Source organism: Branchiostoma lanceolatum, chromosome 2 (genome assembly GCF_035083965.1).
Source record: "Branchiostoma lanceolatum isolate klBraLanc5 chromosome 2, klBraLanc5.hap2, whole genome shotgun sequence".
Taxonomy (NCBI): domain Eukaryota; kingdom Metazoa; phylum Chordata; class Leptocardii; order Amphioxiformes; family Branchiostomatidae; genus Branchiostoma; species Branchiostoma lanceolatum.
Window position 1 is genome coordinate 5190489 of NC_089723.1, and position 26812 is coordinate 5217300.

General features: G+C 41.7%; 2 protein-coding genes across 4 annotated transcripts in view; one reads left to right on the plus strand and one right to left on the minus strand.

The window, feature by feature from the left end:
• Nucleotides 1-466: 466 nt before the first annotated feature.
• LOC136427231 (uncharacterized) lies at nucleotides 467-8662 on the plus strand. The gene is made up of 7 exons (XM_066416016.1): nucleotides 467-924; nucleotides 1443-1547; nucleotides 2645-2770; nucleotides 3521-3685; nucleotides 4698-4910; nucleotides 5512-5674; nucleotides 6652-8662. The coding sequence occupies exons 1-7, from the start codon at nucleotides 625-627 to the stop codon at nucleotides 6960-6962; spliced, it is 1383 nt and encodes a 460-aa protein (XP_066272113.1). The 5' UTR covers nucleotides 467-624; the 3' UTR covers nucleotides 6963-8662.
• Nucleotides 8663-10244: 1582 nt separating this feature from the next.
• Nucleotides 10245-26812, minus strand: part of LOC136427230 (putative Polycomb group protein ASXL2) — a 31013-nt gene continuing 14445 nt past the window's right edge. For all 3 annotated transcript variants that reach the window (XM_066416013.1, XM_066416012.1, XM_066416015.1), the window contains 11 exons: nucleotides 25207-25342; nucleotides 24435-24580; nucleotides 23848-23881; nucleotides 23502-23581; nucleotides 23089-23272; nucleotides 22275-22386; nucleotides 20220-20919; nucleotides 17819-17941; nucleotides 17153-17272; nucleotides 16421-16621; nucleotides 10245-12940 (listed from right to left, as the gene is read on the minus strand). In XM_066416013.1, the coding sequence (XP_066272110.1) occupies nucleotides 11597-12940; nucleotides 16421-16621; nucleotides 17153-17272; nucleotides 17819-17941; nucleotides 20220-20919; nucleotides 22275-22386; nucleotides 23089-23272; nucleotides 23502-23581; nucleotides 23848-23881; nucleotides 24435-24580; nucleotides 25207-25342 (3180 nt within the window). In that variant the 3' untranslated portion in view covers nucleotides 10245-11596. The remainder of the gene's footprint in view (nucleotides 12941-16420; nucleotides 16622-17152; nucleotides 17273-17818; nucleotides 17942-20219; nucleotides 20920-22274; nucleotides 22387-23088; nucleotides 23273-23501; nucleotides 23582-23847; nucleotides 23882-24434; nucleotides 24581-25206; nucleotides 25343-26812) is intronic.

Here is a 26812-nt window from a genome sequence, read left to right on the forward strand (position 1 = left end):
TACCCATTTTCACGTTTACGTCCTATCCGAGAGGACGTCACTAACCGAAGCTAGGTTCCCATTTTGATGAGAGGACGTCCCTAACCGAAGCTAGGTTCCCATTCTTATTAGAGGACGTCCCTAACCGGAGCCAGGTACCCATTTTCACGTTTACGTCCTATCCGAGAGGACGTCCCTAACCGAAGCTAGGTTCCCATTTTTATGAGAGGACGTCCCTAGCCGAAGCTAGGTTCCCATTTTTATGAGAGGACGTCCCTAACCGAAGCTAGGTACCCATTTTCACGTTTACGTCCTATCCGAGAGGACGTCCATAACCAAAGCTAGGTACCCATCTTCACTTTAGTAGAGTGAAGAAATAGGTGTAGTAACTGTAGAAATAAGGGCCTTTCCTAAAGACACAACATTTGGGCCTGCTAGGTATTCAAACCCAAAACCTTTAGATTCTAAATCAACAACCCTAACCTTGCCACCAGGTACCCCAGGTTCTACAAATCCAAGAAGAGAAGAAGCACTATCCCCTGCGCGTACATCGCAACCAGACCCTTACCACTCGTCGTCACCTATGAGGAGCTAACTCACTTCGACCCGCTGGAAGCCGGCCTGAGATTTGAGGTCGGCAACAAGATGCACTTCCTCCGCTGTGACCACGAAAGCGCCCTCGAAGTCATCCAACACTTCGAGTTCCACAAATACGGTGAAAATTGGCCTCCGCTTTACATCAATGGGGATGGAATAGACTTCGACAATGAGTCGCTCCCTCCTACGGAGTCTGAGGGAAGTAATGATACAGTTCAGTCAGGCGATATCCCGATCTTCCTGGACTGTCAATCACCCATTACAAGGATAGGCTCCCGCTCTAAGGAGGAGGGGCACATCTACCAGAACGAGTTTATTACACGGAGGTGCGAGGAGGACCCCAAAGAGGTTGGTGTATATAGACAACGATACTTGTACCAATATGTGTATGTTTGTAATCCTGTATTTGTTGCGGCCTGAACTTAGCTCAGTTGGGCCAAAAAATTAGCCATAAAGGTCTCTTCTTCATTCATCCATTCATTATCCAATGGTCTAGTGACAGGACATAATACATACGAAATACAACGCAAATGTAGGTTTTCGCTACAACTTAGAAGATACATAGATCACATTCTATCAATCCCTATACCCATCCATTTTCATTCAGGTCTAGATCGATTTGAAATACTCACACACACGCACACGTACACACAAACAAACACACGCAGATGTTCACATATATATATTTACAGTCATCACGAAATCTTATAAGTGGTCTTCTTCATGAATTAAAATCAAAAGCTAATCTGACTGGCTTTTCCTGTGCTGAACTTTCCAAGAAGTCCCAGATACTTTGCCTTACCTTTTTCTTAGCTTCAAAAAGTTGTGCTTTCCCAGATTTTCATCGCACCTTCTCTGTCAAACAGGGCTTCATGGCAAACATCGGCGTTTTTGGCGGGAAGCCGACTGTCGGGGGAGACTGGCTCCTACAGGTGTTCATCTGCCCCCTGAGGAAGTCGCAGGAAGAAATCGTAAGTCTAACTTAAAGGTTCAATTTGTAAGATTAGGACATTATAGAAAGGAGATTCTCCTACCATTTCTTTATATCGTAAGTTAGAAGAAATCGTAAGTTTAACTTAAAGGTGCACTATGTAAAATCAGGATAATATATAAAGTAGATTTTCTTTATATAGTACATGTAAGTTAGCTCAGCCTTATAAAATTGCATACCGATAATCAGGGAGGAATGATACAAGATAATTGCGCCACGCAAATATGTTTAAGACTTTTGTATATGAATCGGAATTTCTTTGTGGGCGAAGAATTATCTAGAACCATTTCGCACAACAGTTGCAACAATGATTAGCAATAGACTAATGTCAGTAATGATAATGAAATGTGTTCAAAATTTGACACTTTGGGTCGTTCAACGATGAAAGAGGACTGTGCATTGGGCACCATTTTCACTTTAGCAAGCGTTTCAACAAGAATTGATAGATAAATGTATTGCAAACTACTGTTCCCTCTAAAATAACAGGACATATTATAGCCTCCGCTGCAGGCCTTGTAGGCAGCGCCGGCGTTTATTTGGGGCCGGGGGGGGGGGGCGCTGCGTCGCGATTTTTACAATATCAGGGTCAGGTTCTTTTACTGGATAGCCGTCCTATAAGCTCAAATACGATCTCTCCAGCAAAAGAACCAGGCCTTGATATGTTGGAAAATAAACGCTGATACCACCTAGAAGGCCTGAAAATGAGACTAGACTTGTCAAAGGAAAGCTAACAAGTAAATCTACCTTTGTCCATTGAATGATCACAAGTGAATCCAGCAAACCCTTGCCGAAGACAAACACAGACATTTTCAACTTACTTATGTCATGCCCCGACACCATATCTACGTATTTAGGCCAATACATACATGTATGTAGCACTTTACAAAAGAGAATTGTAACAGACAGACACGTTTAACGTATATTATGTCAGTACGCCATTTACGTCCATATTCTTGTAGTCATAGTTTTTAGAATAGACTCGTTTAGTATTTATTGTATTGATTGCTTTGTCATTGTTGCCATACATTCTGCCATATAGAATTGTCGAGCAATAAAGTTCATTCATTGAACCTTCAGATGAAAGACTTCGCCAAACAGCAGCGGGAGGTGGTGTGTACGCTGCGCGCCTTCCAGGTCGTGCGGGACCTGTCGGTGTCCGTGGATCTCAGGGAGGGATGGAACCATGATGGCGACAAGATGATGGTAAATCAATCAATCAATCAATAGATAAATCCACCAATCAATAGACCGATGCTGTTTGAAAGATCTTAGGGAGTCCTAGCCAGTTGGTTGACAGAAACACTGGTGTGTTTTCGAGCGTTGACCCGACCTCTCATTCTTGAAATTTAGGTGCCAAGGTGGTCGTGTGGTTAGGGTCGTTGACTCAGCGTATTCCCAGTGTTGTACCATTGGGAAAGGTACCTGTACTTATCACCTATGTCCTTACTCGACTCAGGTGAAAATGGATTACCTAGCTTTGGTTAAGGACGTCCTGTCGGATGGGTCTCGCCTTAGGCCACAGGTGTGGTCGGAGGACCTGGCAAAAGACACCATGTGTAGTCCTATGCGGCACCTTTTGTATTAGTTATTAGGTGACGTCATGAGAGAAAAAAGACTATCCCCGTGGACCAATGGTTGTGCTTGGTGATTATAAATAGAGAAGGAGTTCTTCCTGGTGTGAGTTGTCCGGTAGTAGAACCTCACAGTCCGGTCTTACGCAGCTTGTACCTACTGTGTACCAGCTGGTGTGTTAAGCCGAAAGGCGATTATGCGAAACAAATACACACATTTACAAACATATACTGTAAGAGTAACACTTTAGCCTGGAGCCCAGCCTTGTTAGCTTTGGTCCGCTTCCCAAGGCGGGTAGCGGATCTTGGGGAGCGGGCCAAAGCCAACAAGGCTGTACTCCAGGGCGTCCAGGCTATAACACTATACCTACGATGCTCCCAGGAGGTGTCGAAGGAGGAGCTCCATGGTGCGCTGAAAGGCTCCTCGCAGTTCCTGCACGACATCTGTCTCCAACACGAGGACACGTCGCAGACTCGCTTCCGAGGATCCATCGTCATCAGACAGGGCATGGAGAAGACGCTCACCCTCAGGATCCTCACAGACTACGTAAGTGTTCTTTACAGGACTCTGACCCTCAGGATCCTCACAGACTAGAACACCAACACTTACGTAGACTACGTAAGTGTTCCTTACAGGACTCTCACCCTCAGGATACTCACAGACTACGTAAGTGTTATTTACAGGACTCTCACCCTCAGGATCCTCAAAGACTACGTAAGTGTTCCTTACAGGACTCTCACCCTCAGGATACTCACAGACTACGTAAGTGTTCCTTACAGGACTCTCACCCTCAGGATACTCACAGACTACGTAAGTGTTCTTTACAGGACTCTCACCCTCAGGATCCTCACAGACTACGTAAGTGTTCTTTACAGGACTCTGACCCTCAGGATCCTCACAGACTACGTAAGTGTTCTTTACAGGACTCTCACCCTCAGGATCCTCACAGACTACGTAAGTGTTGTTTACAGGACTCTCACCCTCAGGATCCTCACAGACTACGTAAGTGTTCCTTACAGGACTCTCACCCTCAGGATCCTCACAGACTACGTAAGTGTTCCTTACAGGACTCTCACCCTCAGGATCCTCACAGACTACGTAAGTGTTATTTACAGGACTCTGACCCTCAGGATCCTCACAGACTAGAACACCAACACTTACGTAGACTACGTAAGTGTTGGTGTTCAGGACTCTCACCCTCAGGATCCTCACAGACTACGTAAGTTCCGAAAATAATTTCATCAGGTTGTTAGAACCAAATAGAACATAGGATATTGTCCGGGACATGGTGACAGACAGAGAGGATAACAGACGTACCCGGTGAATCAATGAGGCGGTCTGGATAAGAAAGTCAACACCAGTGATGAACTTTACCTCGTCGACCACCTCCCAACCATAGATGACCTTGCTCACGACTAACAATGGACAGGACTACTACCGACCATGGACTACTATGTGTGACAGGGGATTAAGGCGCCTTCGGACTAATAGAATAGAATTGTGAATTTGTTCAGCTACAAAAACTGTGTCTAAAGAGACGTTTGTCTGACACACACAGGAGCAGAATCCAGAAAGCTTCCTCCGGGACGACCCAGACCAGGAGTCGGCTTGTGGCGGCGTTGCTGCCGAGGAGACTCCTGAGGACGCCCGGTGCTGCTCCTGGCCGCTTGCGTACTCCCAGACCAGGCGAATGTGCGAGCTGCTGGATGTGGAGTGCATCTACGGGAACGACTGGAGGCTCTTTGCTGAAAAGATAGGACTGGACTGTCAGGTGAGATATCACAGGGTTTTGAAGCGAAATTGAACTAGTACTTCCTACACAAAAGTGGGACTTACTCAAATTTTCGTACTCTCCGAAGTTTTCGATTGGTTCTCACAGTCTTCCTCAGCTTTCTGACCCAATCGCTCTGGACACGTGACTTGATCCATGTGTGACGTCAGCAACGGTTGTTTGAAGTCGATATCGCCCCCCGTCCCTGTCCGGAGAAGACTGGTGCGCCCTGGTGTAGATTGTGTCATTTGCTCCTTTCACAATATGTTGGTTTGCAGCAGACTCTTCGGCCGATCAATTACATCCTGTGAGACGGGGGCATAATAGTTGTTGTTCAATAAAGTTTGACTTAAGCCCCCCCCCCCCTCTCACTGGACCCGCGGCACGCTGGTGGCGTCGCTGCGTCCTAAACTGTGTTACCCTTGACTTTATAATGGGAATATCATTCAAAACGTACAAGTATGACCAAAAAGACAATAAAACACACAAAGCTTATAAAGATTGTTTTTTTTGTCAATTCGATCGGCCGCAGTGACGTTGCCAGCGTGCCGCGGGTCCAGTGAGAGAGGAGCTTTAGTCATTCTATGTTGGTTTGTCGCAGACGCTCCCGGTGATCGCCTCCAGAAGAGTCGGGTCTCCGACCGAGCACGTGATGACGCTGTGGCGGCAGGGCCACACGGACAGACCGTACGACAAGCAGGCTCTGGTGGAGATCCTTCAGGAGATGGGCAGGCCTGACGTCATACAGGACTTACAGCTGATAGGTAAAGCCCCTGTCACACTTGTGCGTATAGCCGTTGCTTGTGAGTTGCGCATTGGCATTTTTCCATACGCCGCCGTGCGCACTATACGCGTCTCACATGCATCTCGATCGATTTGTGTAAGTTTTATGTTCGCCGGCATACGCACAATATGGCCCAGTAGGCTTGATAGTTTTGGGTATGAACGAAATTACGCCTATGCGCAAGTTGTACGTTATAAATATTTTACAATTATTTTGATGTATGTGTTAGGCACATCTAACATATGAATGATGAAATGTGAGTCACACATTCGTCAAAATAATCGAAAAATTCCACAACTGTTGTGCGTACAGCTGCGTATTGAATTTTGTCCATAGGCAACTCACACGCAACGTGCACGTGTATACGCTCAAGTGTGACAGGGCCCTTAGGGCTCTTGCTTATTTAATGGAAAATTACTCACTCTCTCCCATAGCTTAGTCGGCCGTAGGGACAGCATAGCATTCAGTAAAGGTTCTCCACTGCTAGCGATCTTCTGCCAGTATGGCCATCTGGTTGGCTGTATGACCGGTACACTCCTTCAAGTCCGTGATCCATGACCGACGGGGACGTCCCCGCGGACGTGCGCCTTTGCCCTGAAGAACTGTGTGTGAAAGTGTTCCTTTCGCCCTAGACACATGTCCTTAATTGCTTCTTAATTAGGGACAAGAAAATGTACATATCAAGTCGACTTGCACTGTGTTTGGAAAATACTCACCTGAAAACCTGAATGGCAAGGTTGAAAAAACAACGGCACATTGCCAGTTGGCAGCATTTAGCCTGGATCCAGTCGTTTTAGCTTTAAGTTTCGTACGCGCTCTCCGTCGCTTCCCGGCCTACTTGACGTAATAAAGGTACATATAAAACGGCTGGCACCCAGGCTAAAGCAGCATTCTCTTGTTTCCTAATTCGTGACCGTACGCGTAGTGTACTTCTTACACTCTTGTGCCGTTCTATAGCCCCATTCCTGAAGAGTTTCATCGTGATGACAGTCACCGACCACTCCATCCAGGTGGGCTGGGAGCCAGGCAGCCCTGACCTCACGCACTGTAACCTATACATCAACCGCACCGCAAGGATGGACGTCCTGCTACGCCAGAAATACACCGTGAAAATCGAGGAGAAATTCTTTACGTTCAGAGATCTGCAGCCTGGAACGCAGTACACAATCTGTGTTGAACCGTTGGTCCAGTTAGTGCGTGGGAAACAAAGTTCGATCGGACAGAGGACTCGACCAAAAGACCATGTGTCCATACCCACTGAGAATTAAGCATTCCGTGCTGTATAATTCTTAGGGAAAAATCGAACGCTTTACAACACGTAGTAGCACATATTGGTTTCATTAAGAAGTTGTATGTAACGTTAGAGAACAAAGATGCAAACAGTCAAACTTGTACAAGTGACCACATCTATATATTAAGGACGCCCTGGCCAATGTGACCTCTTTGGTGGTCCATCAGATAATTTTCCCATTGACACAAGCATTAATATTAAGACAGCTGTCCACATATACCATGTTTTCTTGTTCCACTGAGTTGTTTTGACTTCATGTAGCACAGAATATGGTTTTGACGAGTAGCTGTATGTATATATAATATATCCCTAATTCTTGGGTCACATATGCACTGTTAATTTAAGTGCTAAAGCCCCCCTCTCACTGGACCCGCTGCACGCTGGCGGCGTCGCTGCGTCCTAAACTGGATTTGTACAAGTATGATCAAAAAGACAACAAAACACACAAAGCTTAAAAATATTCATTTTTTTGTCGATGAAATTCGTTGAGTGCTTCTTCAATTCGATCAGCCACAGCGACGCCGCCAGCGTGCCGCAGGTCCAGTAAGAGGGGGGCTCAAGGCATAGTCTTTGTATGGCTTATACATGTTAGCCACCATGTAAATAGACAGGCGAAGACAATAAAACAGGTAAAGTTGTACATTGCATAATCATAGTTGTCTTAAGTTAGATTGTTCTGTTTGTTAAATCGAGTGTCTTGTCAAGATCGTCATTGTCTTCTTGTCACGTTCCTGAAGGAATTTGCAGAAACTATGTAACAAAATGTGCTGCACAGATATCAGTACATTCTAGGAGATATCCCTTACTGTGCACAAATAGATAAATACGATAAAGACTGTTTTGAACCTGTAAACAATATGTTAAACATGTTGAGAAATTCGTATACATATACTTGTACGTAGATTAATTCAGTTGTATCCACTTGTTTGTTGATATGTATAGTTGTAGTAGACCTTACGAAAGTCGTTGTACTTTTGTGTGAATACATTTTGTAAATATTTCTAGTTATATTATCCAGTTTACATTATCATACAGCCACTTTCTGGTAATGTGCAGATCAGCAGTAATTTTGTCTTCCACTTTCACAAAGTAAACCAGCTTTATATACATTTTTACAAAATGCAACATTGTCAGCCACTGACTGTTAACTTTACTGAAAGTGTGAACAGTGCCTTACCAATGACCCTAAAATACTAGTAAAGATATGTAAACATATAGACTGTTGTTGGAACTGTATATACTGTTTGTCAAATAAAAGTGTGACTTAAACAAGTGTCTGTCTTAAAAAACATCTTCTTTTGTCATCCTGAAGTGAAGCAAGATGCTTTCTTAGAAGCTAGTTGTGCAATCCGAAATGCATCCCTTAAGCATCAATCATGCTATATAGTCTACTGGGAAAAGAAAACTGTTTCCCGAGATGTTGATATAGGTTCATCTGAAGACCACACCATGCTTACATTTTGTTGAAAAGCATGCATGTTGTTTTAAGTGTTTGATGCACAACCACCCCCTCCCCCCTCAAGCATCACATTGCCATGCATGCCAAACATTATTTTCAACCCATGTAGTTTATAATTCTTGTAGTTACTTGACAATGTATAAATGTATCTGTATACTATTCTTTTGTTGTGACCTGTACTTAACCCAGTGGGTATATGTGTACAATAAAGGTCTTCATTCATTATTTCTAACACACATAGCAGTAATCACAACAAGCCAAGTCCTTGCATCAGCAAGTTTATGTACAAGAATATCTCATATTTTACAGCAGACTTGACCAAGAGGTCAACCAGATACATGTACATGACCCTTCACCTCTTGACCTTACACAGCAAGGGGTATTTGCTTACACAAATAATAACACTGCATCTCAGATGGCACAATGCCAGATAGCCGCATGTTTACATAGGCACAACTTTAGAACTCCGCTTACTCACTTCACTACACTTGAAACATTTAAGTTTTATAAATCAATACCAAAAAGCTCTGATCGAAAGAGGCTATAATATATTATTATGCACAATGGGCAAAAATTCCTGTTCATAACAAATTGGACGCAAAAATCATGCTTCTCCATGGAGTCTGTACAGAACTTTGGATCATAATTATACAAATTCATAACAGTACTACTATCATAATTGTAATATTTCCCCCTTTCCTCCCCATGAACAAATTGAAACTTTCCATCTATCTTTTAAATGACATTTCCCACCAAAGGGAACATCAAATTGTGTTCTGATGGCAAAAAATGACTTTAAGATATTCTCATAGTTTTTGACAGCACACAATTTGCTTGCACAAGTAATAGGTCTACATGTACAATACATTGATGGTAGTAAAAACTCCACAGACAAGTACACACCCCATACCAGTGTCTAGTGTAACACTCATTACAATAGAAAGAAGTTAACCATATGGGTGGTCAATCTACAAAATGTACCTATTATTATATAGTTCCAACCTATGATAAAACAGATGTTCCAGAAATATCCGTCTGGAAGGGGCAAGACACATTTCTATCAATACTGATGCGTAGATGTTAACAATAACAAAAGACACATTTACCACTGGATCCCAAAGTACTGTAAATGCAGAAATGTTCGCAGGGATTTAATTTCATGGTAGGGAGAAAATGGAGTGTTCGTTGTGGTTTTGAGTTCTGGTTTGAAACAATTGTGGCACTACAGTCACACAATGGCTTTTCGCGGTGGTTTTAAGTTCGCGGTAAAGAGTTCACTGCAAAAACCGCGAACATAAAACCACCGCGAACATTTCAGCATTTACAGTATCACATAACACACTGCAGTTTCAGTGAGACCAAATTGCTTTATTTCCATTTTTACCACACACTCAAGGTTCCAAAGAGAGACCCAAAATCTTCCACATTCCATTTTAAAGTCTTTGGTATTTGTACATGCACATCATCATGTGACAGAAAGCACATTTCATTTTTTTTCACTTCAACAATTGATGTCAAGCCATGTGTAATTCATTTCAAGGATTAGAAAGTTGAATGTAAATGTGTGTTTGGGAAGACTTCTAAGCTAATATTTCCTATTGACTTAGACTTTTACTGATAGTAATTTGGAGGGTGAACTATCTCGGAATATGTCCACAGGGAGAAAATTATGGTTTAGTTCATTGGTCAATCCTAGTAAGAACAGGAAAAAGGGGTTTTGGAGGTAACGTTACAAGATCAACCATCTCAATTTATAAGACAGCACTGGACAGTAAAGTATCTGTACACCTTATGGCAGTGTTCCGAGCACCAAATATATTTTTTTCAATACAGACCAAACTTTGGGAAGAAAACGGACAAATTTTTGAGGACAAAAGTACGAATTCTTCCCCATCAAGTTGATAACATCCAGTTTCAGTAACATTTCCCAGGCAGTTCATTTTAGGTAAGATAAAACAAAATCGAAGAAAACACCACAACATTCAGAAAATACTGCAAGAAACCCTCAGAAATAAATTACTATATACAATAACAGTATGGAGCATTACAAGCAATGTACTTCCACTGGACCAAACTTTAAGAGATGACAGGTTTTATACGTATCATCCAGGGCCGTAACATCCCTACCATAATACCTCAGAAACTCTGTCAAAATATACAGAGCTGGATCCTTTTAAACATCCCTTTTTGGCAACAATAGTCAACATTCATAAGGGAATAAGTATCAACTTGACAACAGGCTCGGGCCAACTGAATTTTCATTTCATCATATCATCATCATTATATATATAGAAGAATGTGCTTGACTCTCATGAAAGTTCATTGATATAAGAAAAATGTACCAAACAAAATCAAGCTGTTTACTACATGTATCTGTTACCCCCTTTCCACTAAAGGCTGCAACTGCAGAGCGACCAAATATTTGACAGATCGATTTACAAATTTCATACAGACAAAAGGATTTTCTAACATTTCATGTATTTTGTTGTCTTTTAAATATGCACCATACATCATATTCCAATTATGAAATCAGGGGTCACATAAATCCAATTTTGGTTCCTCGACAGTTACAAAGTGACCATATAGTGGAAAGGGGTATGCAATACATCCTTTGAAAAGTCCATTTTTGAAGGATACACACAGAATGCTACGTAATTGCTTCATTGTTTTCCTTTCACCATTTTGCTCTCTTACTAAATCTTTAGCTTTTAGAAGTCGTAGAAACCTGCGAAAGAAGTAGTGCAACCTTTGTACACCCTCCTACAACCAGGTCCAATATGCAACATTTTCATTCCAATGACTTATGTGGATCACTGTGTAAAATGTATTGTAGGTATATTTCTCTAGAAAATCTGTAGACATGTAAAATAACACTTGCAGTTTGCCAAATCAAGCGCTAAACATTTACAGTTTCGTATTCTTTTAGTTAATTCATTACTGCCTCTACACATCCTATTTTCCATCCATACATCTTTTAACAAGCTTTAGTTCTAACATACATGTAGATGCAATGAAAATACCATCACTTTTTTTTTACCTCTAGCCTCCCCTATAACAGAATGGTATATACAGGCTTGACTACAGTCTACAAGTAGTCCATATTTGCCATGACAGGGGGGTAACAATACTTATCTGAGCAGCACAAGTTGAGGTTACTTTATAAGACAAGTAACACATAGCCTAGACGGCCCTATACAATCGTCGTGACAGAACGCGCCACAACTTTTACACATGACCATCGCTTTAAGTCTACAGGAACACTTGCTCCCCGCGTTCGTTGTACCGTGGCCGCCGCTGTTGTTCGAGTTCGGTCCGACGCAGTTCGGGTTCCCTCCAGGCGTACCGCCCGCGTTCTGCATGGCGTTAACGTTGTTGGCATTCTGTACACAGTTTACGACGCTGTTGGCGTTGTTCTGGTGGTGGTTCAGATTGACTTGGTTCACGGTGATTGGGATGGCGTTGCCGTTAGAAGACATGGACACCAACACCTGCTGAGGGTGGTGCAGTTGGGGAGGGGCGGACAGAGTCTGTGGGGAAACGTTCACGATCTGCCCTACCTGATGCATGACGTTCCCTACATGTACCTGGTTCATGCCTTGGATCATCCCCTGCGGCACTTGTATGTGCTGCGGGAGGGCGCCCTGCGGTAACCTCACTACGTTCTGAAACCCGACAAAACTCACCGGAACGCCGACGTGCTGGTTCACAAAGTTGGGTGCAGCCTCTGTCGGGGCAACTTGTACATGGGTTAACATCGCAGTGTTGTTGGATGCAGGTCTGTTGACCGGCGCTAAACTTACGTCGTTAGCTATAATGCCGCTGCCTCGAACAGCGCACGAAGCCTGGCCGTTTTCGTAAATGTCAGCTACGGCGGGAACACTCGCAACACTTGCAGCACGGACGTTTTCAACTTCATTTACACCACAGAACTTGATGGGTATGGGAGGCGCGCTGGCCGCTCGAGGGGGTTCTTCCGGATTCTGCGGCCTCGCGGCACTCCTCCCTTTTCCAGGGTTATCCCTCAGCTGATGTTTCAAGGCTTGCGTGGAGGAAGACAAGAGGTAGTGTGACGAGACTTTCGACGCTCGGGGTGTGCGGGAACCTCCGTGAGGAGGCAACGAGTGTACGCTGACCACACTCCTTTCGCTGCTCACACTCCCACTGCTAGAAATCGAGTCTGCTGGCGAACTCGCTTCGAGGAGTTTTGCAGGAAACTGACTTGACTTGACGTTGAATGCTTCTGATACAGAAGTTTGTGGGAGCATCTCCAAGGTGCTAGGTCTTGGTGCTGAATTGTCTGTGGTATTTATACTTGTCACTTTATCTGGAGGTTTGCCGGTTATCAGTTCAACAAGCGTAATGTTCTTCCTTTGTGATCTGTCGACAAGTGGTTGCTGTGACAGGCTTTCCTCCGCCTTTTGTGACGTCTGTGGTAGTGAGAGCCTCGAATCTGCTGGGCCCGAATGTGCTGCCTCTGTCTGGCTAGTGTCTGTCACCTGGAAAGCACAACCTGGTGTTACATGTCAATCTCTCAGGCCTGATTGGTCACTGCTTGGTCACATGACAAGGGGTAATTTTAATGACTTTGCACAAGAAATGCACAACCCTTATAAGCCTGTTCTTGCACTCCTATTGGTCTGTCTGTCCCATATTTTGTTCCAAATTTATGTCATGACATTGTCATTACATGTACAGTATGTGACACTTTCAAAATCCAACAAGCACAAGTTAGTCTGGTAAACTGAACCAAATTCTAATCATTCAAGGCACTTAAGTTGTTCATTTTTTGGTGGAGGGGTTCACATAGAATATGTCACAGTAGAATTCGGGAGAATCTGGGATTTCTCCTAGGACAGATTGGGATTCTACTACTGAATTGGGATCTGAATATTGGAATTACAATCTGTCCTAGGACAATTCCAGATTCTCCGAGGACAAATGTGAATTCTACCAAGACAATCTCTAACTCTACTAGGAATTTTTAGGGAAAATAGACTGAATCATTTCAGAATTAAATGCAAATTTCGTACCAAAAAGCTTCATCAGTAGGGAGAAGGTTTACATAATAGTGGCATGTCTAATCATACCAAATTTCTACAGATAGGCAGTCTGAAAGAAAAGTCATCACAAAAGGTTGAAGACCAAGTTCCAACAACAATCCTCTACAAATTCTTTTATGAGCCCATTTCTTACTTTTGTCACCTAATAATTATTACACAAAGACAGTTTTCTTTTTCAAAATAGGCTTTAATCTACACTTAGAAGATTTTTCACATGGTGAACAAAGTGGTTTTGCAACAGTTGAAACTTTCATGGGTTCTTCTGTCCAAATAAACAGCAGATACAAAGAAGACATTTAATATATGTCAGTCAGGCCTTGGCTATACTTAATCCAATCCAATGTTGGTACTGCATATGATCTACATTCAATGCTGACTTCCCTACTCTCTAGCCCTAATTTAAACTCAAAACAGTTACATCAGATTTCTATGTTTTCTACATGCAGTAATAACCATGTTCCAATTTCTACATGTGCTGATACAATACCCAATACAATTACTTTCGGTGAATGGCAAACTGCAAGGAAACATTACTCTCCAAGCAGAGGTTAGGCATCAGCTCGTTTTTGACATGTTCTTGTCAGGCTTCCTATTTTGTCAGGATTTCTTTTTGTCCAGTTTGGCTGGCAGCAAAAAGAAAATCTGACAAAATAGAAAGCCCAACAAAAATACCTAATTACACATCAAAAACCAACTGGAAAATAACCTCTGCTTGGAGAGTAAGGCAACAAGGCATTGTCCCTTTTTGGTCACATGGAGTTTGGACATGGTATGATTGGACTAACTATAGCCATAGCCTCAACTCATGGCTAACAATTTGATTCCTTCAGGTAATAATATTAACAAGGCGCTTGGCACTTAGGAAAAACATTCAAACATTTTTTTTAGCATGGTTGAACCAATGATAGATACAGTTGATATTTTTCAAGAATATGATTACAATTCATGAACAATATCGTACATATATAGCAAATTTGTATTTCATCCCAAATGTGTAAATGTCTGCTTCAATCTAAGTATGTTTCATAGGATTGCTCTTTGACATTATGGCAACAGGAAGTAAAATCTGCTGTTCATTTGCACGTGTCTAAGTATAATGAAATAGTGTCCTGATATATTTTTTATAAGTAATTTGTGAAACAATACTAAAATCGTGATAATTCATATTGTGATGGGTGAAAAAACAATTTTTAACACTAAGTCTTGCAGCTAATAATACTTGGGCTCTTCAGTATTCAAAACATAGAACTGGATGTTTAAAATATGTGTGTTCCAAATATCTTAAACATACCAAAGGGCTCTTTTGTGTGGTCTCAATTCAACACATATATTTAAGGGGGATCCACCCACTGTAGAAGTTTGCTTTTTGTAAAAAGTAGTGCCACACAAAAGAGACTTGTGGTATATTCAAGACATCTAAAACAAGTACTCACTTCAATGACTATTAGCAATCTGTCAGTTGAAGGAACTTGGTACTCCAAAAGTGATATGTAATAAAATAACTCCATGCACATTGCTTATGATATTTTCAGCCACCATGACAGTGACAATGAATTAAACTTCAGCATGAGATATAAAGATTTGTATGCTAATTCCACACACAAAGTTAAAGCGGTTACCAACAAGCTTTCAATCAGTATTTTGACCCTCCTCAACTTGAAAAGACTCGCAGCCAATGTCACCTGACCTGAACAGATTAGTGTAATGTCTGCAATGGGTCCACTCAAAACATGTGACATTTCAACTTCAGGAGGATCAAAGAACTGATCGAAAGCTTCTTGGCAAGCGCCTTACTTTGCGTACGGAATTAGCGTATAAAATCTTTATAGTGTCAATAATATCACCGTCACAGATTGTGAACTTTCATTCAAATATGAGATGTGCAGCTGGCACTCTAAACATGCAAAACCATGTACTACCAGTTTGTGGCCATCTTCCTCTTTGGTAAACTTGCAACAACAAAACATACCAATTGGGTCATTTGGTCCTCAGCCTCACCCTCTTCCAAAACCAAACATGTTTGAATTGTTATCAATTGAAAGAAAGATGAATTATATTTATTGCTTTTCAGTAATCTTTCACATTGAGAGTAGCTGTATCAGTCTGCTTGTAAATGGTTGGCATCCTTTCATTTTAGTACTTCAGGTTATACATGTATGTCTTTATTCATTTTTTATTATTTTTCTAGGCTGCAGTGTGGCTGAAACAAGCCTACTATATCTATAGGGCCAGCCACTATTGAGGTGAAACTGATGAAACAAATGACCAAATTGATGCAACACAACCCAGGACTCAAATAAACTCACCCACATGTCAACAAGTGAGAAAAAGTATATAAGAACGTACAAAAATATACAAAATAAAAACCCAGTTCCGTATTCATAGCTATGTCATACTTGGGCCAGGATAACGTTCAATACGGGTTTTCCAGACTGGTCTATATTTTACTGCATTGCCCGTGTATTGCATGGACTTCCATCAAATTATTGAAACATGCTTCACATGTGGACTGCTGTCGAAAATTCGAATACCCAATTTGGACGTTGAAATTGATATCATTACAATCTTTTGTTTGAGGACACAAAATCTTTTCAACTTCTGGCGTATTTCTCATTGAAATGTGAGTTTTCCCGGGTGGGTATGACATAAAATAAAATACAACACATTGTATTCCAATTGTATCACCCTTGGTCTCAAGCCTCCCGCGGGTTGGGCTGGTACCTAGGGTGATACGGAATACACCGTGTTGTATTCCATATCTATACATGCAAGACAGGAACAATGATGACAACCTGTGAAACCACAAGTGAAAAAAAATGATATAAGAAGGTACAAAAATATACAAAGAGAAAAACGCAGTTCCGTATTATTTTATAGTTAAAGTTATAGATGCAAGACAGGCACAATGATGACAACCTGGTGGGTGAGCGGCATGGACCCTCCGGGCACCGAAAAGGGTACAGAAGTCTTTGGTTCCGTTACCGTGGCAATGCCGTGAGCCGCCGCCCCTGCAGCAGACGTGGACAGTTGGGGTGTGGCCACCCTTGGTTGCCCTGGCGATGACGTCGGCCCTGTTCTGTTTGGCGAGGTGGGAGACACATGTAGAGCTGCCCCAACCTGTGGGATAACAGGAAATCATCATTAGGGGTATAAAAAGGTGAAGATGGTCCCATAGCCTTTTTGAAGTCATATGGGCAGTGGGTTGTTATCCAGTGGGTTGTGTCTAGGGCACGGTATTGGAAGGTAGAGCCCAACCCTTTCTTTCCACTTCCTGTTACCTCAGGTCAGGTGCCCATTTTTACACCTGGGTGGAGTGAGGAAAGTTGTGTTTAGTGCCTTTATCAAGGGCACAATAACAGGCCTGTCAGGGGATTCAAACCCAGGACCTGGGCCAAACACCCTAACCATTATGTAAACATGACATAACGATTAGGAGGATATGGAAGTGTAACCTGTATATAAATTACATAGTCAGACAGACACTCATTTACATACAGCTTAAACTTGTCTTCAAACTCATTCTCAGTCACTGATGAAAGATTTATTATTATTAAGTGGATGCTATCTGCATTGTCTGACACTTTTGAGAATTTATCTAGTTGCTTGACTTATTTGGTACTACATAACATTGGCTTCACTATTCCTTACCGGAGCCTGCAGCTTGCCCTGCATCTGTGTGTGGGTCCTGGCCTGAAGCTTGGCCTTGGTCTGGGCCTTAATCTCAGCCAGCGTCCTCGTACGGCCTTGCTGATTCGCTGCTCTCAAGGCCTGGAGGGGGAAGCAAACGTTTAATGTGCTTTGTTTGTTTGAGACTATTCAATCTATTAAAAAAACTCCAAACGGCCTGTTGGCTGCATTTCAATGAGGTCACAACCAAAATGGCATTTGTTTGACGCTCAATTTTATCACTAGAATATGATGCATGATACTGTATAAAAGTATGATTTTAAAGACAACAAAACACACAAATCATGACAAAATTTGTTGTCTATGAACTTCGCTGAGTAATCTGTCACATATTTGGTCGCTCAGCAGTCACAGCCTCTACTACAAAGAGGGTGCGACAGGAGTCTTATTATCAACTATGTTTCTTATGAACATTTGATGATTCAACAAAAGTACCTCTGCAGTACCATAGAAAGTCGCTAGGGGGCTAATCAGTTAGAGGACTCACAAAGACCTACCCACCTGCAAAATATGAAGACAATCCATCCAGGCACTCTCAAGTTATCGTGTACACAGACGGACAGACACACATACACACAAACGCTAACCAAAACATAAACTTCTTGGCGAAGGTAACAAGTTACCAACCTGTGTCTGTGCCTTGATTTGCGCCAGGGTTTTCGTGCCCCCTTGTTGTTTGGCAGCAGTCTGGGCCTTGATTTGGGCCAGTGTTCTCGTCTGTCCCTGTGCTGGTCTTCCTACCACTTTGGCCTACACAAAAAGTAAACATCGCTCAGTATAGGAGCAACACAACAGTGTATTAGGCCACACCAATTTGATTTCTTTGTAAACGGATTTTTATTTTCCCCAAAAAAAAATTTTTAGAAAAAAAAAAAATCATGAAAACAGAAGGCTGGCCCAGTCTTCTGTTTTCGTGATTTTTTTTTCTAAATTAAAAAAAAATAAAATAAAAATCCGTTAACCAAGAAATTAAATTGGTGTGGCCTTAGGTACAGCAGTCAAACCTACCCAAGAAGACCATGTATCTATCCAAGGCTGTAGAAAGTGGTCAAAATCAAGTTCGGAAACATGATTTTTTTTGTTGTTGACTATATCGCTGAAATGGCACTGAACCTTAATCCGACACTTTTGAGAAAATGCAGCGCAGAATCATAAATCAACTAGACTGGCCGTCATTTGCTTTAAGAGCAAATTCAGGATGTTTCGCCCATACTCCTCATGCAAGAAGTGGGCTGTCCCAAAATAACTCCTGGGCAAATCAAAGTTTCTGCATAATTTATGCAAATGAGGTCCTCATGAGCATAAGTTATGTCCAGGTGCTTTCACCTTTCCTACATGTACCTACATGTACAAGATGACATCCACAGCTTTTACAGTAAGGGGAATACAACATCATGCATAAATTATGCAAGTGAGGTCCCCATTAGCATATGTCATGGCCAGGCGTGTGCACCTTTCCTAAAGCTACCTACATCTCAAATATGACATCTGCAGCTTGTATGGTAAGGGAAATACAAGTTTCAGCATAAATTATGCAAGTGAGGTCCTCATTAGCATAATTTTTGGCCAGGTGCATTCACCTTTCCTAATGGTACCTACATCTTAAAGATGACATCCGCAGCTGTCACGGTAAGGGAAATACAAGTTTATGCATGAATTATGCAAATGAGGTCCTCATTAGCATAATTCATGGCCAGGTGTGATCACCTTTGCTAACGGTACGTACATGTCAAATCTGACATCTGCAGCTTTTCCGGTAAGGGAATTACAAGTTTAAACATAAATCATGCAAATGAGGTCCTCATTAGCATAATTTATGGCCAGGTGTGTTCGCCTTTCCTAAAGGTACCTACATGTCAAAGATGACATCCGCAGCTTTTACGGTAAGGGACATACAACTTCATGCATCGATTATGCAAATTGGGTCCTCATTAGCATAATTTATGGCCAGGTGTGTTCGCCTTTCCTAAAGGTACCTACATCTCAAAGATGACATCCGCAGCATTTACGGTAAGGGACATACAACTTTATGCATACATTATGCGAATTAGGTCCTCATTAGCATAAGTAATTGTCAGGTGTAGTCACCTTTCCTATGGGTACCTACATCTCAAATATAACATCCGTACCATGTAACATAAGGTACATATAACTTTCTGTAATACCATTAGTAGAGGTACCCCCTGACATCTGCTTGGTTTTAAGTCCCAGACATGGGTTCAGTGTAGGAGGGCTTATGTTACAGTATGACCTAGTTCTTGCTGGCACCGACAGAAAATAACCAAAAATTGCATCAAAAAATTGCAAAATAAATCATTTTGAAGTAGTGTATGCCAAAAAAAATAATGGGGTCCTTTGGGTAAATATCCAATGCACAACTAAACCAAATTTCAGGTCCTCAGGTTTCAACACCACGGCACTGGAGGCCATCATGTGCGACTTTTGTCTGAAAATGACCAAAAAACCTCCATAAAATCATTTTAAAAACTTATATCAAAAAAATTTTAAAAGGGTCTAGGGGTATACACATACTCTACCTGCATACCAAATTTCAGCTAATTTGGTCGACGGACGACCGAGAAGAAGCGATTTGAAGGTTTGACAGGAGAAGAAGAAGAAGGAGAAGGAGAAGAAGGAGAAGAAACCTTACAAAAACAATATGTTTCGTTGGCGAAACATAACAAGCAACCATGTGAGTAGTTCAGTAACTGTTGGGTACATTATGTGTAGAGCTTCCCCAGTCATTACTGCACATGTATTCCGATTATTGAGCTGTGGCTGGAAAACAAGGCTTCCGATTGTTATGATCGTATATTTAAGGGTTGAGCACCAGGGCTACTTACAAGTAAAAAGGTGCCGAAATGGTCTCATTTTAAAGGGTAATGCTTTCCAATGATACACAGCACTCTATACAATTGATACCAGTAAAGTAATAACATAGATATGACAGGGCAAATTCAAGTTTCAAATTTTTTAGTGTTGATTGTACATACCACACAAGATCCCAGAGACAACAGTGAGATATTACCTGAGTCTGTGCCTTGATTTGTGACAACGTTCTCGGCTGTGAGACCGGCTTTTGTGGTGCCCCTATCGACGGTTGCGTCAACTTTGGCCTCTTCTCCGGCACGATCTGTTTAACCATTTCTAATTTTCGTTTTGTCTGTGGTTCCGTGTAAAGTCCGTGTTGCTGTGACACACCCTGAGCCACAGCCCCAGACTGGAGAACAGTAGTATCGAGTCCTGGTGAAAAACCAGGCATAGATGTCCTAGAAAAAGTCTCTGTCGGACACAGAGTCTGTGATTGGCTAGATAAAGCAGCTTTTTGTGATGATGCAGATGATGATGATGACGATGCCGTTTTGTGGTGGGTAGAACCTTTATGATCATGTCCAGAGGAATGATGGTGTCTCGTATTACTTGAACCTGGCTTCTTGTGAGACGACAGCGCTTTCTGACCAATAGCAGCGAGGCTGGCACTTGCAGATCCGGTTGCTGCCATCTGATTGGCTCCTGACAGCGACGAGGTATGTTCAGCCACGTGACTAACAGGTTTCTGAGCAGCCATCATTAATGACTGAGCTACAGTCAGAGAGCGAAGGCTGCTAGTGTAGGAGTGGCCAGCTAACGCAGTGTTGAGCAAGCCTGCGGTTGGTATAGAAAGGTCTTGCAGCAGGGAGGCTGTGCTGGGGATAGGCTTCTGTTTCTTGGAAGGAGAGGACTGTGGGCTGAAACAGAAACGAAATGCAACTTGAATGAAACATTCTCAACATGACTGGACATGGTAAGAGACTCTACATTTCATCTAAAATTGGAGGAAACACAAAAATGTAAACACCTGGATACAATTTTATAGTTAGCTATGCTCAAACGCAGATAATCAAATGCTAAGACACGTAGCTACTTGTAAGGCTAGCATTTAGCTTGTTATTTGCATACCATTGTTACACTTGCATGGTTTCTAGGCTTAAAACTACTACTATGTATACAAATTCACGGAGCACTAGTATCTTCAGGGCAAAAGAAAAGCTGGGTTTTGGCCATTTATCATGCCTTGGTGATTTTCCTATGGACTTATTGCACCTACTTGATTGTCCAATGAACTAATTAAAGACACTCTTAATGTTCCCTTTCTACTAGTCGACAATTGCCGAGTGACCGTACAGCGACCAAATTGGATTTATGACTGGAATATAATACAAGATTTGAAAGACAACAAAACATATGAAATGTAAAACTTTTGTTATTTGTCTACGAAATTCGTTGAGCTATTTTTTGGTCGCTCAATGGTAACAGCCTCTAGTACTAGAAAAGGGATGAAGCAGAACACAATTTAAAGGCACCCAGAGCATTTTATGAGGCTTGAAAACAAGAAATATTCTAGTTGCTGTAATATTTATGAAATTGACATTTAATGCCATTGTTTACCACATTTGCGTGCGGATTTCTTATCATAAGTGCTCAAAAGCGGCATAAAAGTAAGCTACATGATGATCTTTTAGTTTCATGCGCCTAGTGTAAATAGACCGATACCATAGCACCGCCCACCTCCGTCAAAACGTAGAAATGCAAAATTAAAATATAAAAATGCAAATATTTGAGGGACATGCAGTCACTCTCTCATTGGTCGAATCGCTAAATGTGATGGACAGTCAGGATCAGTCTATTAGGGCTTGGATTTTCTTTCAGTTCTCACCACACAACGACATCGTATCTATGCTCCTTTAATATATCGATATGTAATGGTATAGTGTTATTGACACTTACTATGTGTATGAATGTGTAGAAATTTGAGTTTTTTAATTCAAGTTTCAAGCCTCATAAAATACTCTGGTTGAGACAAAGAGTCGCAGGTGGTTCCTAACCTGTTCTGTCCCCAGAAGGCTTCATAGCTTGAGGTTGCCCACTACTTTGCCTACTGATTATTAGGAGTATCACTTCTTTTGGCCAAGAGTTTTGCTTGTGCTCCCAACGTTTTATTATGGTGCGTCTAGATTTTTGCTGGTGCGACCGTTTTTTGGGGCGTTGGGAGCACAGTGCTCCTACATTTAGTCAAAAGGTTAGTCTGAAGCCCAGTCCTAACCTGTTCTGTCCCCAGAAGGCTTCATAGTGCTTCTCCTTCCAGGGATCAAGCTTAGTCTTCTCCTTCTCCTCCTCCTGCTTCAGGCGAAGCTGCATCTCAGGGGTGAACTCACCTGGACAGAAAGGAAACACCTGGGGGTCAAGGGTCACACCATTAAGAGACAGACAGGGAGAGCTGTCTCTTAAACAATCTACCGAAAACTATCAGATTTGTTTTTAAGTCAAAGAAGATTTCAAATAAAGAGATCTCTGTACAGTAACTTTCTAAATGTTTTCACAGTATTTAAATGATTATTCAAATCTTCCTTTCCAAGTTTTTGAAAAATCTAGAACTATTGTGACTTAAGAATTTTTGTATCCAAAATAACTGCAAATGATCACAAATATTGGAATAGATTTGAATGTAATTCTGTATTTCTTTTAAAGTTTAGAAATATCTTGACCACTGTGAAACCACAAGTTCCTTCTAAAAGCTCCCTTAATCCCCTCCAAACTTTTAGCTAGGATTTATAGACAGGGCATACAAAAATGGCGTGGGGGGTGGTGGTAGACTTCTCCAATGGGCTCTATGGATGAACAATTACTCAGTAGCTTTGCATGTCAATCAATTTTCATGCTGTCGTTGAATCTGGTATGAAGAAAAACAACAGTAGCAGTGTTTGCAGGGGGTAATTACCAGGGAAACAGGGTGTCCCTCTGGGTGTCCCCTGCAAAAGGAGGGTGTCTAATTTCTTTGTTTTCTTAGTGTAGGGCATCCAAAAGACACCCTGACGCCCTGCTAGCTAATAGCCTTATCCCGTTCCATCACATCTTACCATCGGCGAGTCGTTCCTTCCAGTCCAGACAGGCGCGCGTGAAGAACTCGTTGCTGAGTGCGGTGCTGCTGAGCTTGACCGACCCGTCACCCCCGATCTGACGGTCGCACTCCGGTAGCTGCAGCAGAAGTTGGTACTGGTAGGAGGGCGGCAGGCTCGCAAACGTGTGCTTGTTTACCAATGCCTGGAGAGGAAAGTAAATAGAAATCACTTGGGGCTCCCGATTCATTCGTTTTACAGAATTTTGATACGAATGACAGAAATAGAAGCTAATACTGGTACGAGGGCGGCATGCTTGCAAACGTGTGTTTGTTGACCAACGCCTGGCTAGCACAGTAAACAAGAAATTAAAGATCTTATACCTCCATTGAAATATTTGTTTGAGTTTTGGTGAATTTCTTTAAGTGACTTACTCTTAGGTTGGTGTTGACAAAGATGGAATCTGGAGTTTCCACATCAATATTTCCAGATTTAGTCAAGTCAATAGGAGCAGCTGGAACAAAACATAATCCGTTATCAAAGGGCATAACACATATTTTCATGCTCATCTGTTGTGTAACATTATTAGACTTATGGATTTAACACTTTGGTGACTTTTCCAGATCTAAAACAAGAATTTCCTAAACTCACAGAAAAACAGCTTTAGTTGCTTTAAGTGGGCAGAAAGACAGCCACACACAGTGCATCTTATTAGTTCACAACACAACTTGATTTGATTGTTTATGTTGGTAATCTTAAAATGACCAGTAAAGATCTTACCAGGAGGGAGCTTCTTTTGAGATCTTCTTCTTGGCTGCAGAGAAAAAAATCATGTAAAGTTTGGCCATTGTAGAACACTACTTACTTGTCTATCAATAACAAACAATGGTACCATCTACAATAGCAAGAAATAGTAGTAATAATTAAAGCAAAATAGACAGACATTGTGTAGTGATCTTGATTGTGTACGTTGTACAGACAGACGGGTGACAGTCAAACCTGTACAACACCAGTCCTCTACATACATGTACATGTAAGGACAACCTGGCCAAAGTGACCACTTTTTGGTGGTCACTTGGATAATTTCTCCATTGACACGAGGATTATTTTCCTGTGACCACCTGTCCACTTAGACCTGAGTAGTCTTCTTGGGCAGGTTTGACTATATTACCACCATTCAGCGTAACACACAATCTTAAAAACATCATCTCTTATCAAAGGGCATAACACATACAACGAAAGACAGTGGATGCTGTCTGAAATGTCTGACTGTTTCAAAATCTTATCCAGTTGCTTGAGTAATTATTTTTGGCGTATCTTATTACCTGGATGTCTAACCTTCATCAACACAATCTTAAAGTTCCCACCTTTCTGCTGAGGCCAGGAAGGTTTGACAGCAGTGATGTGAGGGTGGGGGCCTGGGACGTCTGAGACTGGGTGCTGGCAGTCAGGCTTGATAATGTGGAGCTGGCTGACGTGTACTCCTTAAAGGATGGAAACTGACTGGACGAACCTACAAGAAACGGAAACACAACCATTGAGAATAAATTTGGCTTCAGCATGTAAAGGTAACTTAAAGGTAAAGGTGTCATTACCTTTCTCATAAGCATATTGCCTTTTCCCCCAATCCTCAATAAGCAAATGTGAATAAAATAAACAAGCTATTTTCCACAAACAAAAAAAACGTGATCATAGCTTAACCAGACCAGGGGTATCAAAACTAGAAGTTCCGCTGCAGTAACAAAACAAGCTGCTAGGGGGCCTAAAATCTAAAAATTTTGAGGTCACATCAAGTCCTACCCACATACCAATTATCAAGACAATCCATCCAGGCATTCTTGACTTATCGTATTGACAGACAGACTGGCACACACAAACGCTCTTGAAAACATAACCTTTCAGCAAAGGTACTGTAATTCTTGTTTCTTTCACTGTAACTTTATGTTCACGGTTTTCAAGGTCACTTCTGTACCGTGAACTTATAATCACTGTGAAAAACCTGTTGTAATAATATATGATTTCTTCCATTCTGTAATTCACTTGCCGCCACCGTGAAGTTAAGGTTTAGTGAAAATGTCCATTTTCCTTACACCGTGAAATTTTCCTTCCGTGAAGATAAAGTGAATTACAGTAACTAACCTGCGGTCTCACTCGGTGGAGTGACAGGTTTGAGGATGAGTCTGGGGATGTCCTTTGACCCCTTCTTCCTCCTCTTATGGGAGTGCTTCATGCTGTGTCCATGCTTCAGGGACCGCTTGCTATGGTGATGGTGATGCTAAGGAAGAGAAAAAAATATTTTTTTAGTCTAGAGATTTTTGGGCTAGGATAACATAAATGTAAATCATCTGAAATATGTTCTATGTAAAATAAATCTAAATTATCCATAGTAAAGTCAAATCTATACTATCCATTTCAAGTTCTATTTCAAACAAATCTATACTATCCATAGTAAAGTTCTATATTATCCATAGTAAAGTCAAACCTGTACAAGTGACTACCTTTACATAAAGACCACCTGGCCATTTTTGGTGGTCCCTTAGATAATTTTCCCATTGACACAAGCATTAAGAACCCTGTCCAGTGTCCACATAGAACAGATTTTATTGGCCCCCTGAGTGGTCTTCTTGGGCAGGTTTGACTGTATTGCATTTCTCAAAGTGGTTCATTATTTGATACAAACTGTACATGCCATTGGCTACAACACAAAGGAGTCACAAGCAATTCAAAAGAAATGCATTACTGTCCTATGGGTTACTGACCAACTGTGAAGTAATAAATGGACTAGATGATATCTATTGTTATCTTCGCCGAGTACTTGTACTCGGAGGAGATTATGTTTTCGGTTGAAAAATCTGTTGGGTGGGTCTGTATGTATGTCAGGAGCATAACTCAAGAAAGCTTCAATGAATCTTTATGATTTTTGGTAGGTGTGTAGTGGTTGTGCAAAGGAAGGTCAAGTTCGAAAACCGTTTACCTGGCGTATTCTATCAGTACTGCAGCGGACTTTGCGTGTTTTTGTGTTTGTATGTAGGCAAAAAAAGTGACGGAAACGTTGATGGATCTTCATGATTTTTCGTAGGTCAGAAGCGGTTGTAGGAACGAAGGTCAAGTTCGAAAATTATTCATCTGGCGCTTTCCTACAGTACTGCAGCGGGCTTTGTATTTGTGTGATTTGTATGTCGCCAGCATAACTCAAGGTGCTGTTGATGGCTGTGCATGATATTTAGTGGGTAGGTAGTAGTGTCAAAGAGGAAGGTCAAGTTCGATAATGGGCCCCCTAGCGGATATTTAAGGTACTGCAGCTAAGTTTCAAAGTTTGAGGTCGAATTTTCTGGAGGTGCCAGGCTCATGATTTTTCAGTAATACATTGAATCTGGAACAGGGAATGAGTGGTGTAAGTTTGGGCCCCCTAGCGGATTTTGTGGACCTACAGTTGGCGTTTTTGTTCAAACCTTTGGAGGCGAATAACTAAAGAAGGGGTTGACGGATCGTCATGGTTTTTGGCATGTAAATAGCTTAGGTAATGTTTTACATAATCAAATTCATATTATGAAAACCAGGAGCTAATTTGCATAATGAATGAGGAAAGTTTATTAATCCGCTTAAAGTTTGTGGTCAATTTTGTGCAGGTGCTATGTTTATGTTTTTTGAGTGGTAGATAGATCTTGAGGCAGGGAGTAAGTGATGTAAGTTTGGGCCCCCTTGCGGCTTGCCTTAAACTGCAGTGGGCCTATTTGTTTGTAAC

Bases quoted from the DNA above. Each gene is read 5' to 3' on its own strand.
- LOC136427231 (XM_066416016.1), top strand. From the start codon at position 625: ATGCACTTCCTCCGCTGTGACCACGAAAGCGCCCTCGAAGTCATCCAA. The intron at 1,548-2,644 runs GTAAGTCTAACT...TTGAACCTTCAG, and splicing joins GGAAGTCGCAGGAAGAAATC to ATGAAAGACTTCGCCAAACA. The intron at 2,771-3,520 runs GTAAATCAATCA...CGATGCTCCCAG, and splicing joins ATGATGGCGACAAGATGATG to GAGGTGTCGAAGGAGGAGCT.